The sequence below is a fragment of the Pseudoliparis swirei genome, chromosome 19 (assembly GCF_029220125.1).
Source record: "Pseudoliparis swirei isolate HS2019 ecotype Mariana Trench chromosome 19, NWPU_hadal_v1, whole genome shotgun sequence".
In the NCBI taxonomy this organism is placed as follows: domain Eukaryota; kingdom Metazoa; phylum Chordata; class Actinopteri; order Perciformes; family Liparidae; genus Pseudoliparis; species Pseudoliparis swirei.
The window spans coordinates 15020470-15035737 of NC_079406.1; the positions used below are offsets into that span (position 1 = coordinate 15020470).

General features: G+C 45.2%; 1 protein-coding gene across 13 annotated transcripts in view; it reads left to right on the forward strand.

The window, feature by feature from the left end:
* The window catches only part of LOC130209877 (protocadherin gamma-C5-like), a 202819-nt gene extending 187773 nt beyond the window's left edge, over positions 1-15046 (forward strand). For 7 of the 13 annotated variants that reach the window (XM_056439782.1, XM_056439785.1, XM_056439779.1 and 4 more), the window contains exons 2-5: positions 7676-7734; positions 8599-8652; positions 10796-10893; positions 12281-15046. In XM_056439782.1, the coding sequence (XP_056295757.1) occupies positions 7676-7734; positions 8599-8652; positions 10796-10893; positions 12281-12630 (561 nt within the window). In that variant the 3' untranslated portion in view covers positions 12631-15046. Of the gene's footprint in view, positions 1-367; positions 3037-7675; positions 7735-8598; positions 8653-10795; positions 10894-12280 lie in introns of those variants that run through there. The other 6 variants (XM_056439786.1, XM_056439787.1, XM_056439783.1 and 3 more) reach the window with 4 other exon arrangements.
* Positions 15047-15268: the final 222 nt, after the last annotated feature.

Below are 15268 nucleotides of genomic sequence, written 5' to 3' on the forward strand. Positions count from 1 at the left end.
CTTGACACTCCGCTATGTTTTGCTAATGTGGAGCTCCTTCAGCATTATAAAACGATATATTATTAAGATGACATCTATTCTCCATAGATTTATCTCGGTTTAAGAAAAAGTGTATTTTCCAGTCCTGACATCCTCCTCCGTGGTCTAGTGGGTCTTCTCACACGTTTACAATGAGAACTAAGTTGACACTCGCCCGCCAGTGGAAGTGGAGTCACTGGAAAGTTTTCTCTCTGTGTGAGCTGTGTGACAGAGCTGGTCCAGCCCTGCCCTCCGAGGGGGGGGGGGGGGGGGGCTCCGTGGCCTCTCCCCGCCCATGTGCAGAGTGAGGCAGAGAGAGAGCAGGGAGTTTCAGCGGAGGCAGAAAATACGTCTGATTTTCGTCCTCGTTTTTTTCTTAAAAAGACGAGCGAAATGATCACATCGAAACTTCCCATCGCTCTATTTTTAAAAAGAACATGTCTGTCATCAAGCCCGACCGCCTCGTTTTAACATTACTATGGATACGTTACGGTGAAAGAAGAAGTTAAAAAACTTTTCTCCGATCCTCGGGAGCGCAGCACAATGGACTCGAGACAGAGGAAGCGCTCCGGAGGAGGAGGAGGAGTGAGGCTGTGGAGGCTCTGCTTGTATCTAGCCGGCCTTTCCTGTGGCTCGGCTCAGCTCAGCTACTCCGTATCGGAGGAACTCAGCCCGGGCTCGGTCGTTGGGAACATCGCGAAAGATTTGAGTCTCACTGCTCAAAGGATCGCTCAGAGGAGGCTGCGGGTGGTCTCGGAATCCACAACGCAGTATTTTGAGGTGAAGCTGGCGACCGGCGATCTGGTCATCAAGCACAAAATTGACAGGGAACAAATGTGCGAACTGAGTGCAGCATGTTCACTACATCTCCAACTACTTCTGGAGGAACCTTTAGAAATCCACCGCGTCGTGGTGGACATTCTGGATGTGAATGACAACGCGCCGCAGTTTTCAACCAGCAACATTTCTCTGGAGATATCCGAGGCGGCGGCTCCTGGCACAACGTTCCTCTTGGAGAGCGCGCACGACCCGGACGTGGGTACCAACTCGTTACGGACTTACCATCTCGCAGCCAATGACTTTTTTATTTTGAACGTGGAAACTAAAAGTGACGGCAGTAAGTTTCCAGAGCTACTGGTGGATAAACCTTTGGACAGGGAGACGCAGGCCTCGTTTCGCCTTTTGCTCACTGCGTTAGATGGGGGCCAGCCGGTGAGATCTGGCACAACACTTATGCTCATTAAAATTCTGGATGTAAATGACAATGCTCCCGTCTTTGACGAGCCGGTAAAGAAAGTTAGGCTTTTAGAAAATGTTGCACGGGGCACTTTAGTGACAAAATTGAACGCGACTGACGCGGATTCGGGTAACAACGGAGAAATATCTTTCCTCTTTAGTAAGTACACCCCGGAACGCGTGTTCAGCCTTTTCAGTGTGGATTCTAAAAGCGGGGAGATCCGTGTGAAGGGGGATGTGGATTACGAGAAAGCCACTGCATACCACATCACAGTTCAGGCCAGAGATGGGGGGTCCCCCGCGATGGAGGGCTCTTGTAACGTCATAGTGGACATCATTGATGTGAATGACAACGCACCAGAGGTCACACTGACTAAACTAACCAGTCCGATCAGAGAGGACTCGGCCCCAGAGACTGTGATAGCGCTCATCAGTGCACGGGACCTGGACTCTTCTGTAAATGGCAAGGTTACATTAACTGTCCAACCAGGTTTACCATTTAAACTAAATTCAGCTTTTGGCACGCACTACAGCCTCACCACTGCTGGACACCTGGACCGTGAGACTGTCTCAGAGTACACAGTGGTCATCAAGGCCACTGATGCCGGGTCCCCTCCCCTTTCGTCACAAACCACCTTTGTGGTGAAGCTCTCCGATGTAAATGACAACGCTCCCACCTTCTCCCAGCCTTCATACTCTGTGGACATCCCAGAGAACAATGCTCCCAGTGCCTCCATTGCTGCGGTTTCAGCCACTGATCCGGACCTCGGGGACAACGCTCACATCTCCTACTCTATCTTCCCCAGCATGGTCCAGGGCTCACCCATCTCTTCTTATGTCTACATTAACCCAGAGAGTGGCCAGATCTACAGCATGCGCTCTCTGGATCACGAACAACTTAAAGCTTTCCGTATTGAGGTGCAGGCCCGAGATGCTGGAGTGCCGCAAAGGTCAGCCAACGTCACGGTGCACGTATTTGTGGTGGACGTGAATGACAATGTGCCAGTGATTGTTTACCCCTCCTACCTAAAAGACAAAGGATTACATTTAACTTTGCCACCATCTGTGGGCCCAGGACATCTCGTAAATAAACTTGTAGGCGTGGATGCAGACAGTGGGCACAATGCATGGTTGTTCTACTCCATCGTCCCCGGACCAAATGCTGGCATGTTCCGTATCGGGGCCCACACTGGTGAGCTCCGTACAGCCCGCAAATGGGACGAGGAGGAAGGGGGCTCGACGTATGACATTGTGGTCATCATTCAGGACAACGGTGACCCGCCGAAGTCCAGTTCCGTGAACATCACAGTAACTGTCGATGAGAAAGGCACAATTCATGATGCTCCGGCACGCCCACGCCACACACCTTTCTACCATCGCACTGGGATGTCGGACATCACTTTGTACCTCATCATCGCTCTAGCCAGTGTGTCAGCGGTGTCCTTTATCACGTTTGTCATCCTCATGGTACGTTGCCTAAGGCACCGCGACCCACTGCTCGGAGACTCTGACTGCTGCAGCTGCTACGGTCATAACAGTTCCAGCCGCTACCATCAGAGGCCAGGCAAGGACCTGCACCTGCAGCTCAATACTGATGGGCCCATACGATACATGGAGGTTGTGGGTGGTTCCCAGGACCCCAACACACGCACCTACAGGCCCTGTTACTCCACCATATCCAGCCGGAGTGACTTTGTATTTATGAAGACACCCATGATGAGTCACAACAACACGCTCAACATGACACTCAGCAGGAAGCACCTTATGAACTCAGCCAGTGAGGTGAGGGATTAGAGCAAGCATGGCATTGGTGGGATGTGCCACTGTGGGATGAGACCATTACAAGTGTAACAGTGTATATATAGATGTGTTCAGGAAATGCCTTCAGTATTTTAAAAAAACATGTTGATTTTGTAATGGTATATTTATACCATTTAACCTATGTCACATAGCTCTGCAGTACTTTGAAACCTCACTTGTGTTATCAGGAGGATCTCTGTCCACATGGTGAAACAGCTCTTTGTTGTCCTACTACACCGGTTTGGGAAGAGTGAAGAACATCTTAATATGTAATCTAACCTGAGGCTATGAAACGGGCTGTTACTATCCCCGACTTCTAGTAACTAAACAACAGAGAGGAATGGTTCTTTATGGGCGGAAAGTTAAAGATAATGTCAGGCAGAAAGACAGTAGTTGGAGAGGAAATGTCAACGGAGGTGGAAACACAAGTTCTCCTAACAGATGGAGAGGAGGAGACAGACAGATGAAAATACCCTGCAGTGTTGTCTCAGTGTAATGGATGGGAGACAGAATAGGGAACAGGATGACAGGGGGAAGAGGGGGAGGGGGAGAAAATGGTCAGAGTGTTGGGGGGGGGGGGGAGTCAAAGAATAAAGCAGTAGCTGAAAAACAGGAATTCATGGGGTCAGGAGCCTGACCCCTGACTTCCTGTTGTCCTCTGAACTTTGGGTGATTGGTTCCAGGACTCTGCTTCACATGAGGATGTTTTCACTGTGTAAGTTCTGCACAGACATTTCTATTTTTTTATTCTTAGATCCTTGACCAGAAATTACTTGTGTCCATGTGTTCAAAGTGGTGTGTGAAGCAACGCTAACCAGATACTCATCACATGCATAAGACACAGACAACCCATTTAGAGTTTTGACGTAAAAGAAGCAGTCAGGGGTGGAAGATGGCTGGTGTTGTCACCAAGATGAGTCACTTCACGAGATTCCATGATTCTTCATGATTGTTAATCCATTCATCCTCAGAGTTCCTCCTTTACCATGCCATATGAAATGTAGAGTTAGATTTAAGATTAGTATTATTGCTGTGGTGTTTTGGTGACAGCTATTTCTTTTCAACACAACAACAGGATCTTTACCATCGTCTCTGTTTAATATCCATGAGCTTCTCCTGTTTCTCATGAGGCTTTATTACAGGAGACACTCTCTGTGCTGAATTAGGTTGTCCCTGAGGTCAGCAGGATACCATCTGTCTCCTTGCTCTAGTGACACGTGTCGATGCGGACAACAGAGGAAAAGAGAGAGAGGGCTGGAGAAAAATAATAGAAGGATGGTGCAGGCTATAATGGCCTTAGAGCTGCAGCCGTCACTGGGGGTGTTTGTATGCTTGCGTGTAAGATTGTGAAAAAGTCATGACGAGGAGCCTCCAGTGTTACTTTAGCAGGACCCTGGGGCCTTATTACCCAATTGTCAGTCACTTTCCGTCTCTGGATGCTCTATTCATCAGCAGGGTGCTGTTTTGGTATATCCTAATTATCCTCGTGCAAATAGAACGTTTGGGGGATATGTATAATAATCTTAGAAACATTATTAAATAAATTAAAAAGTTTATTTCCTCCCACTTGACCTGTAACATATTTCCATGATTAACTGACTCAGTGGTGCCATGTAATCCTGATGGGATGAGCTTCACTTACTTGCCTCCTCACTTCAGTCTTTGTAGTTCTCTATACACTGAAAGCAGGATGTGAATAGTCCCACGGCCATGTTGGTTCAGTTTGTGGGAGTGTACAGAAGTTGGCACGTGCACCGAGTTCGGACGAGTGTTTTGTAAATATACTTTTATATGGTTGACGTAACTGCACATGCGACAAACTGGCTCATGCGGTTCAGAAACAACTGTCCTCAGGGGCTTTGTGAGTTGAGTCACGATGTTTGTTTAAAGGAGAGCAATATTTAAATCAAGCAGTGTGCTTTTATCTTGTCTCGGTCTTTCCCTTGTAATGAATTACCAGTATAATAAATCCAGCATTTTAGTGGTAACACATTCTATATTTATTTAGCTTTTTACTGGCATAATTGCCTTTGTGCTGAAGGTCATGTTATAGGTGTGGTGTGTGTGTCCAAGCATGTTGAAAGTGATCAGAGCCACAGACCTGATATCCTCTGTTCAGCCACAGTTCTCTTAACATCAATATAATGTGTGCATGTGGTCAGAAACTGGATCGTTTTGCACACCTGAAAAACCTTTGTGTATCGTAATAGAGAAGTGGTTCAGCAGTACACCAGATGTTTCAGCTCATGTTGACTCAAACATGCTGGATGAAGTCCAGATGTGCCCATGAGCTGATCAGTCCGGTTTAATCCGGTGCTCACATAATCACACATCTTGAATATCCATCTCATCTCTTCAAATGATAGTTGTTCAACTGTTGTCGATTGTGTTGTTGTAGCTAAGGGACTCTTTCAGGTTTCTAAGCACCTGGAGAACCCTCAAAGCTCTTTGGTTAAATTTATAGATGAAAGGGAAGCATACTGACGGTGTATACAGCTTCCAGGCTGGTGTGAAAATATTTATATATTATAGCAGTAATGCCTTTATCTCTCTCCATTGACCGAGTCTCTATAACTAGTATTCTACATCCTCTCTCTATCTCCTGCCTTTTAAATTGAACCTGCACTCTAGAAGTAAAAAAAAAAGGTCTTAAACATTTTGTGTATGTCTTCATTTTATTTTAAGTAATCAACTCGCTTCACAGACTATGAAACAACAACAAGCAGATCTTAAGGTGCTCAGATAACTGGAAACATAAAGTCAATTATTTTGTATCCCTGATGTCATTGAACCTGGCTGGAGATTTGTTTAGTTTTCACTGGCAACTGTTGTTGTCTAAACAACCGAAGGACACAGCAACTCTTTGCAGTTTTTGGTCCGGCTGAGTGAAAACAGGAAGTTTAACTTTCTTCTTGAGCAGATTTCCATTATTATGGATATGACCTGTCTGCTTGTGATATGTATGTGCAGCCAAGTTGACCACACTGAAGCATGCATGATACAGTACTGTTTACCACGTATTCCACTGTTCCCCTTTATTCCACATGCTTGTATGGGATTAGACCTTGAAATGAGAAGCGAGTCTGTGAGTGTTTTGTGCGGTGAGAGCGAGTCACACAGCTGGAATGCTGGGCCTCTCTGATTTTTCTCTCTATACCAAAGCTCAGACAGAAACACAGACTAATTTTTTAGTCCACTTTTAAACTCAAAACTCAAAAAGCGGGTTCTGCTCTGAAGGGAGGAAAAGAGTTTAAATATGCCCCCTTCTTCTCATCCTCGTCCACTATGGTTTTATGGTACAATAATGGCAGCTCGTGTTATGAAGATATATCCAAGCACACTTTTATTGAGTGTTTCAGAGTTGCCACCAAAGTGAAACGGACCCTTTTGTAGATGACATTGAGAGGAAATGGACCACATGTGCTTACCACATTATCCTTCACACTCCCCCTCACTATTTGTAGTGTCCTTCGCAGGCCTTAGTAGACCAGACAACATACCAGAGTTGCTTCTTTCTCTCCCCTATTTAGGTAGCTGTTGAGTTCTCTGTAGTTCTCTTGTCGTGGCGCGGCAGTCTGATACCGAACACTATTCTCTATTTCACCTTTTTTTTTTTACGACCTGTGTTCATTTGTCTGTTCTTTGTGTGCATTCAATAAGTCAACATTCACTCGTTCCTTGTTTACCTATCTGCTAAGAGATGCTCCAGTCTCAACTGTTCCTTTCGGGTAGGTATTTCGGTCTTCTCTCCTCCTTCTTTCCATCATTCCCCCGGGTAGAACATCTCTTTTAATAATGCAGCACATCATCCTGCTGGCATCTCTCTCCTGGGAGCTCTTGTGTCGATTAGGCGGCAGAATCTGGAGGCAAGCCAAGGTCTATTCACCGCAACACTGCACAACAAGAGAGCCTGAGAGCGAGGGAAAGAGCGAGAGAGATGGAAAAGACATGGTGGTATGGCCAGCGGGGTGGAAATGGACAAGACATTTATGGGCTTGAAGACATTTATAGAGAGAAGCAGGGACACAAAAAGAAGAGAGGCTTTTATCACTGCTCTGCCACCTTTGTTGCCTTATCTCCATGATGTATGGAGTTGGTATCAAAATAACACAGAGTTACCTTCCAAGGACTCTTTCTGACCTCTGCGTCTATTCAATAGATTCCTATGAGAGCCATGTAGTTACTCAATTGGCAGGAAAGCTCACCAATCTGTCCCCCAAAAGGTCTTGTTGAATGTTTTGCCTGCATTTCTTCCCCAATGATTCTTGACCTTGATTCATCTTGCGGTGAATGTGCATTTGCAGGCCTTCTATAGCTGATCTATAGCAGTCATGTGATCCGGGAGTTCTCTTTTTGATACAATCTGCCTTTTGTTTTTGGTGTGAGTCCCATTTCATCTTGGTTTGTGTGTGTGAGTTTCCTTGATGCATTTTATGCTCCACAGCTTTTGGAACAACATGGATGCCTGAGCATACACATATAAATATTTCCAGACGCACCCTTTGTTGAGCCTCACAGACACACAGACGTACACCATCACACACAGATGTGCCAAAGTTACGTCTGCGACCGGTCTTGCTGAAACGCTCAACTCATGTTGCGACTTCTCTTCTCTTTACAGCAAAAGCCTCCCAACAATGACTGGCGCGTCACACAGGGACCGAGACCTGGACCTAGTGGGTGAGTAAAGTGAGACACACGCATACATACATATATATATGATACATACAGTATACATATATATATATAGAATAACATGCTGAGTAATGTCAAGGACATGTTGTTGGTCTGCACGAGGCAAGCTTATCATGAAGACAGAGGGAGTGAGGAAGGATGAGGAACACACAGAGGGGGATGGTAGCGCGTGCTGTGACCATCAGAAGGCGCTGCTTGTAAAGAGCGGATGGCTTCAACGCCACAATGCACCCATCTGAATCAGACTTGGAATTACACTGTGGTGATGATTTCACTCGCAGTGAATTCCAATTTATGATTTACACTCTTGAATGAGCGTCTCTGCCGGGTTCCCGGCTGCTTTATAAAATGGCTGCCGCAGCTTCCACTCCCCCCCGCCTCCTGTTCCTCTCCTCTCTGCGCTCTCGGAGCCTGTGCGCCATCAGTCAGTACTACTGATGAGGGCCGGGGACCAGAGCTGGTGGGGGGGATTGGATCGTGTATTTATCCTTCTTGCACTCTTTTCCCTTTCTGCCACACCTGCGAGGTCCTACTGACTTGCTTAAACAATAGAATTATTGTCTTTATTAATGGTGAACGATTGCTCCTTCGCCCATCTTGTGTGGGCTAAACAGAGCGCCTGCAGGAACAGTTTTCACAACAATGATTGCAGAACACATTCTCTGAGTCACGTATTCTCCCTGAAATATACCAGCTGGGGCAAAATGCTCTTAAGTCAGGAAAATGTTCGACACACACGGACACAAACACCACTGTCGTTATACAATACCACTGGGAAAACTAACACTAACTCCAGCCTTCATTCAAATAAATGGTTCTTGCAGACTGTATAACATGTTGTGTTTTTAGTCCCCACATGCCATACGGTACACACATACGATGGACGCCGAAGAGTGGGACAAGGTACTAATTTAGACGTAGACACTAAACGGTCACTTTCTGTCCTGAGAGGCTGATCAGCGTTCAGGTTTCTCAGGTCACCGTGCGGTGAACGAGGGACCTGATCACAAATCAGCGGAGAAGGGCAGAGAGTCTAACATATTGCAGGTAGTGCACTGCAGTTGAGTGCTGCACTGTGTGTAGATGTACCTAACCCAGAGCTGCTGTTAGTCTCCCTAAAAGCTTGTTGGGGTTTGTTGATCGATGTGCTTCGGCCACAATGCCTGATGTGGCGTAGAAAGGATTGTGACACGTTTGAGTTTGCGTGCAGTGTTTTGTAGATTTGTTATGCCTTGTATGTGTGCTCTACATATAGTCGTTATACCCTGAGAACTCTTGTTTTCTCTACTTCTAGGAGACTGGCTTACCATAAAGTGTTGCCTTTGATGCGTGTCTGTGATGGTTGTAGCTCAACATCACCACATGTGATTTGTCAACAGCAAAGAGACAATACAGACAGCTGTTTCATGATTAACTTCTTTAAAACACCCGCGAGAGGTTAAAATATAAATAAAGTAAAGCACTCCATATACAACTCCTGAGGTCAGCATGTACATCATGGGACTAGATGAAAGGCTTCACATTAAATAGCTCCATGTCTACAAGGTTCTCTGTAAAGCAAGGAGACCGAACCTTAGAGATAAAACAGGGCATGTGAGGTTGCAGAGGAACATAATATCCTTGTCTGGCCAACCAAGGACAACCGCCTGGACCACAGTTGACAATCGTTCCCACAGGAAGTGATAATCCTGACCACAGGAAGCGCTTAACACAACCACCGGAAATTATAGCAAATGACAGTACAGGGAGATGCTAATTTAGCTCAAATTAAGCATGCCCTTTTATCTCGGGGGATGTGAAGAGGCTCAAAATGGCTGCCCTGGCTTTACTCACCATGCTCTTGCGCAGCTTATTTTCTCATTGGCTGTCTGCTACAGACCAACCATGTTTCTCTCCCTCAGTCGCTGTCTGGCGCCAAACTGAGAAACACTTCAGAGTTTTGGCAGAGAAGCATGGCAACTTGCACAAATTCCTGTTTTTATGCGAGAATTCCTTTTTGTGTCCTTTACTTTTCCGTGATACCCTGAAGGAGACCGATTTGTCCAAGACTTGTTTTAGTTGCTTCTAAAAAGGAAAGATTCCCTCTTTATCTCCCATCTATTTAACACACTAGCTATATGCATATAGTCCTATATTTCTCATTTATTGCTGCTGCCTGTATTTGTCAGAAAGTGAGTTCTCAGACTTCAATGTGTACTGACCTCTTTAACATTTAGGAGGATGAGAAATTAGTTCAACACTATTTTTGCACTACATAATGGTGTCATAGGATTTGTTGTGACTTCTGCTGGTCTTTCACTGAAGTATAGGGACATTTATTTATTATTTTTCTGACAGTGTACCAGAAGTGTGACGAAAACATACTGCAGTTTCATGGTCGAACCAAAGTGCGATCTAAAAATCCACACATTGAGGTGTATTGGCACAATGGTAAAAGGAGCAGAGCCAAGTATTGTGACCTCGATCTAGTTGTAAAGTTTGTGCTGGTGTGTCACAAGAGTTGAGTGGAAATAAGTAGGTGAGCATAATAGATGGCAGGGCTGCGTTCTCCTTTGTTGCCCCCACATGCAAATTGCAGACTTTAAATAAACAAGCCTTTGAAGGTGAGATTTGCCCAGATGGAAATGCTTAGTGCCCACTGAGCGCTGCAGGTGTGACTATGCAGACAGCTATTTCCTTTAAAAGGGGGGATCATTAAATATTTATGAAGATGTACTAGACGGTGGAGTGCTCATGGTCATACCGGAGAGTGTGAATACCGTAACATGTTGACCTGTGAATGCGCAAACACGCTTGCTTCCTTGTGTAAGTGTGCAGAAATACAAGAGTGTGCTTTACGAGTGCGTATTTGATTGAGACGCACCCTGTCTGTAAACTATACATCCTTGTTTTCCTTGCTGAGTTCTCCTCAGGCTCTGTATTTGGCCATCAGTTGCTTTGCCTTAACATCATGAACCACCAACTGTCAAACCAGTGAGCTGAACACGCATTGGAGAGGACGAAGCGCCAGTTATTTACAGTTGTTCTTTCCTTGTTTCCGCCACAGTGCAACTGGAGGACCTGAGGTTGCCATGGGAACTGGCCCTTGGCCCCAACCCCCCACTGAGGCCGAGCAGCTTCAGGCCCTGATGGCTGCAGCCAACGGTGAGTCCTATACCTCGTCATCTGGTTCCTTCCTTCTATCGATTCATCTTCTCTTTTCCAAATCAATTTATTTTGCTCTTCATAACCTTGGAGAGGGTGCTCGGGCAGAGGTTGTTTATTTGGGTTCCTGTTTGGTTGGAGGGCGACTAGCGAGACTCGCTCATTGATAAAACCTCTCTCTGTCCACATTGATTTTCTTCCATTATCCGGAGAATATTCAGACGACTACCTGCATTCCCTCAGATAAACGGCACAGTGGATTTGTTGAACTACACGACAGAAGCATGTTTCTACTTTAAACACTCATCACATGCACAGTGTTTTACCATAAGCAGAAGCTAAGGAGCTACATGGAATAGTTATATAATATGCACCTTCAGGCTCATATGTAACACGTCCCTCTTCTACTGCCCTAGTTCTCTGTTCCTGCAGTGACTGCTGAACTAGGCACTGCAGAGGGACACACGCAGTGATTCATCTGTGGGCTTTTACTGCGAAAGCCGTAATAATAATAACATGAAAAAATACACAAACATGCAGAAAAGGTCTTGACATGATTTATTCACAAATCGACAGTCAAATTCATTGTTTCCACTGTTTTTTAAAAACCATTTGACAAACGTGTGGAATTTTTTCCATCGGAGTGAACAGAGAGAGAAAAGACTTGTCTTGGGCTCAGTGGTAACCTGCATGAGAGCACAACGTCAGACAGAATTAACAGTTCCATCAGAAAGAAAGAACATAATAGTTCCCGGTGTTAATTATTGAACATCTTTGGTTGATCAGCACACCGCAATCGGTTACCAAAGCCCCGTGTAAGTGCAGATACTGCATCAGACGCTTTGGGAGCCAGTTGGCAGCATTACAGTGGTCGTGTGCATACGTGTTTATACAGGCTGAGAGGAGCTCCGGGATGGGGGAGGGAGCGTTTGGTTCTGCAATGCAGGGGCTGTGGGAGAATTATGAGCTGAGCAGCTACGTCATGCACACACACACACTCAGGGAATGCGTGATAGAAAACCAGAAACACTGAGGAGTATGATGGGAAGACAGTATCATCATCTCTGTTCAGAAGAAAGCGATGCACAATCAACCATCCTGGAACACCTCTTTTGCCTTTTTTGTTGTTATTGTTCTACTCCTGCCCTTGTTAGTTCACTGCATCCTCTTGCTTTGCCTGAGCACTGGGACATGTTTAAAATAAATGTAATATTCACACAGAATCTAACTTCAATTAAGTACCTTATTTCTTGGTTTGATCTTCTCTTATGACCTATTTTTATTTCACACCTTTAATATAACGCTGTCACACAAAATTCTAGTTCTCTAACAAATTTCACCCCCCCCCCCGTCCATTCCCCCTCTCTATCACTCTTCCCCCGAAAAGTAGGCGAGGCTACGGCCACACTGGGACCCGGCACCATGGGCCTGAGCACCCGCTACAGCCCCCAGTTCACCCTGCAGCACGTGCCCGACTATCGCCAGAACGTCTACATCCCCGGGAGCACGGCCACTCTAACCTCCAACCCCCAGCAGCAGCAGGCCACGGCCCAGCAGGCGGCCCAGCAGGCGGCCCAGCAGGCGGCCCAGCAGCAGGCGGCCCAGCAGCAGGCGGCCCAGCAGCAGGCGGCCCAGCAGGCGCTGCCTCCGGCCCAGGTCTTGGTCCAGCCCGAGCCTCCAAAGGCCGCCCAGACCCCTGCCTCCAAGAAGAAGTCCACCAAGAAGGAGAAGAAGTAGAGTTGGACGAAGAGAGGTGGAGGAATGAGGGACCCGGCTTGATCTGATGAGAAATGCAACCCCTCATGCCCCCCCCCCCCCATAAGGTATCTAATGCTCCGCTGTCAATCATGTTAGCCACGGTTTAAATAATTACAGCAAATCACTTTTGACGACATGGACGTTGGATAGATGTTGATGGTTGTTTGAAAGTGTCTTGAATGTGCTGAAGGCGGTTGTTGGTGTTGATAACCCGTGCTGTGCTAAAACATTTTTTGCTCACATAATGTTTGTTGGTAGATTATTTTGGCCGGGTATGGGGGGTTATTGTGATTCTTTGTTTTTCTTTTGACAAAATCAATTGAACTTGGACAAAGAGATTCAGTGTAAGGAACCTTGCTGGGATGACAAGGCAGTACGAAGTGATGTATTCAGAGATGAAATGTTAATGTTTTTCACGTTGGATTTATTGTGCTTTCCCTGAGATGGAAAGTCAGCTATTGTAAAGTTCGCTAATTGCCATCCATAAGATTCCTATATAGGGTCGGCCTTGCAGGGTCTTAAACCATAAGTCCTGTGGATATAAGGCTGTTGTTTGACAGGTATTACAAACTCTTCTGCATGCTCTTTAAGGTTCAAATCACATATACTAGTTTATAGTTGCAAACTATGCATTGCAAAAGCAAAGAGGACAATCTGACTCCGTTATCCTCCATCCGATTGCAGGTCAACATGATGCACATGTAGCATTGACTTGACACAAAATTAAAATGACTTTTTCAAGCATAGTAAAAAAATAAAATAACTAATCTCCTGAGATTTTTAAGATCTGAGCATGCATCCTAAGGAAGGTTCCGGCAGAGGGCGGGTGACATGGTTCTGTGTCATTGAGTCCCACGCCATGCTGTCCATGCTGTAGCAGCAGAGACTTGTGTAACACCTGCAGATGGGCACAGACATTTCCTGCTGCACCCTCAACCCTCCCCTCCTCCTCACACCCAGCTTGTGTCCTCTCCTCACTCACTACCCCAAGTCGAGAGCCAAACAAAGAGAAATGGACTGTTCGTATTTTGAAGATCAGATAATGAAGGGGTAGTAATCGCTTCGGTGTTTGGGGAAACGCATAGAAACTTAAGTGCTTAGGACCATCTAGACACTTTACATGCCTTTAGGGCCTCGACTGAGTATTACCCCTCACTATTCTGAAGTGTTGAATAACTTCTTGATGTGACACAGTAACATGTTTTTTTTTCTTTGGGAGATAGTGACTCAATAGCATAGAAGAATTGTTTGTATAAGATATGAAGTCTTTACTATGCCGTCCATCTGTCCTTCAGGCCTCCGGCCAGATACAACTGCATGAGAAAAAGCAGCTGGCAGGCTGGGTCAGGGGGAGTGGAAGGGGTGAGGGGTTCACAGACTGAGGTGGCACCATAACATCAACCAGAGGGGTGATAAACACCATTGGCTCTACCCACTGAATGTACAGAGGAACCACTGTTGATCTGTCCACTCCGTAAACTTTCTCTAATGCACTGACCCCGGTAGAGGTCAACAGAGCCAAGCACAGCTGTCCCTGTTGGTGATGAGATACCACTCAAGAGCTCTTTGAATTGTCCCTCCTCTGTTGCCATCATGAGAAGCCTTAGCCTCTCTTCCACTCACCTCTCCGCTCCCTGGTCCTTTTGAGGCTCTTCTCCACTGTAAATAAACACACAGTCCTGTCGATGGTATGAGCCAGTTGTTTGTATAGTAGGGATTAAGTCCAACAGTTTCAAAATAAAAGTCCCTCCAACAAGGCGTGGCTTACTACTGGAATGTGTTGCATTTTGTTTTTCAGGAAAAATAAGAAAACTACAGTAAAAAAAAAAAAATAATCAATAATGAGAAAAAATCTGAGATGTTCTTCAACAGTTTGTGTTGCAATGTAGTAACTAAGCACCATGGAAGCCAACTAACACTTCAGTGTAAATAAATGAATTAAAGACAACTTTAGAAGTAAACAAAGTGACACACGTAGACTAGTTAACTTGTGGTATGTGTTGCGCATATTTTTGTGTTCAGTTTCTCTCTGCTATCTTTTGTCACCCTTTAAAGAAACAAAACAAAAAACAAAAAATATGGAAATGTTTCTATCCTTCTGGAACCTCTTAATGTTCTTTTGCGGTGATTTTATCTTGTGCATTTGTGAAAGAATGCCTTTCATTCTCTTTCTGTCCATATGAACAAATGATTATAAATATTATATATGTGTAAGTCCGTCCGCTGCTGAATTAATACTACTCTATCCTGCTGTATTATCTTTCTTATCAAATGCTTAGCCCCCACACTATACCCCTGTGTTACTCTTATTTTTATGCTAATATTTATATTGCTGTTTTATTTTCTCTTGAACACTGACATTTCAAATAAAAAGATTCTGAAATCATTAAAAAGATCATGTGTGGGTTGGTTTTTTAATGCTTATATGTGTACAGTAACCATCATACAGGCTACATTGAGTGACTTAATGTGCTTCATTTACACTGATAATACAACGAAAAGCAAGTAATCTCAGTCTGTGTGTCTGTCCTCAGCATATCCCGAGAACCGTTCATCCGATCTAATTCACACTTGGTGTGTGTGTTGCTGGAAACCGCGTTGAACCCAAATTTGGTTT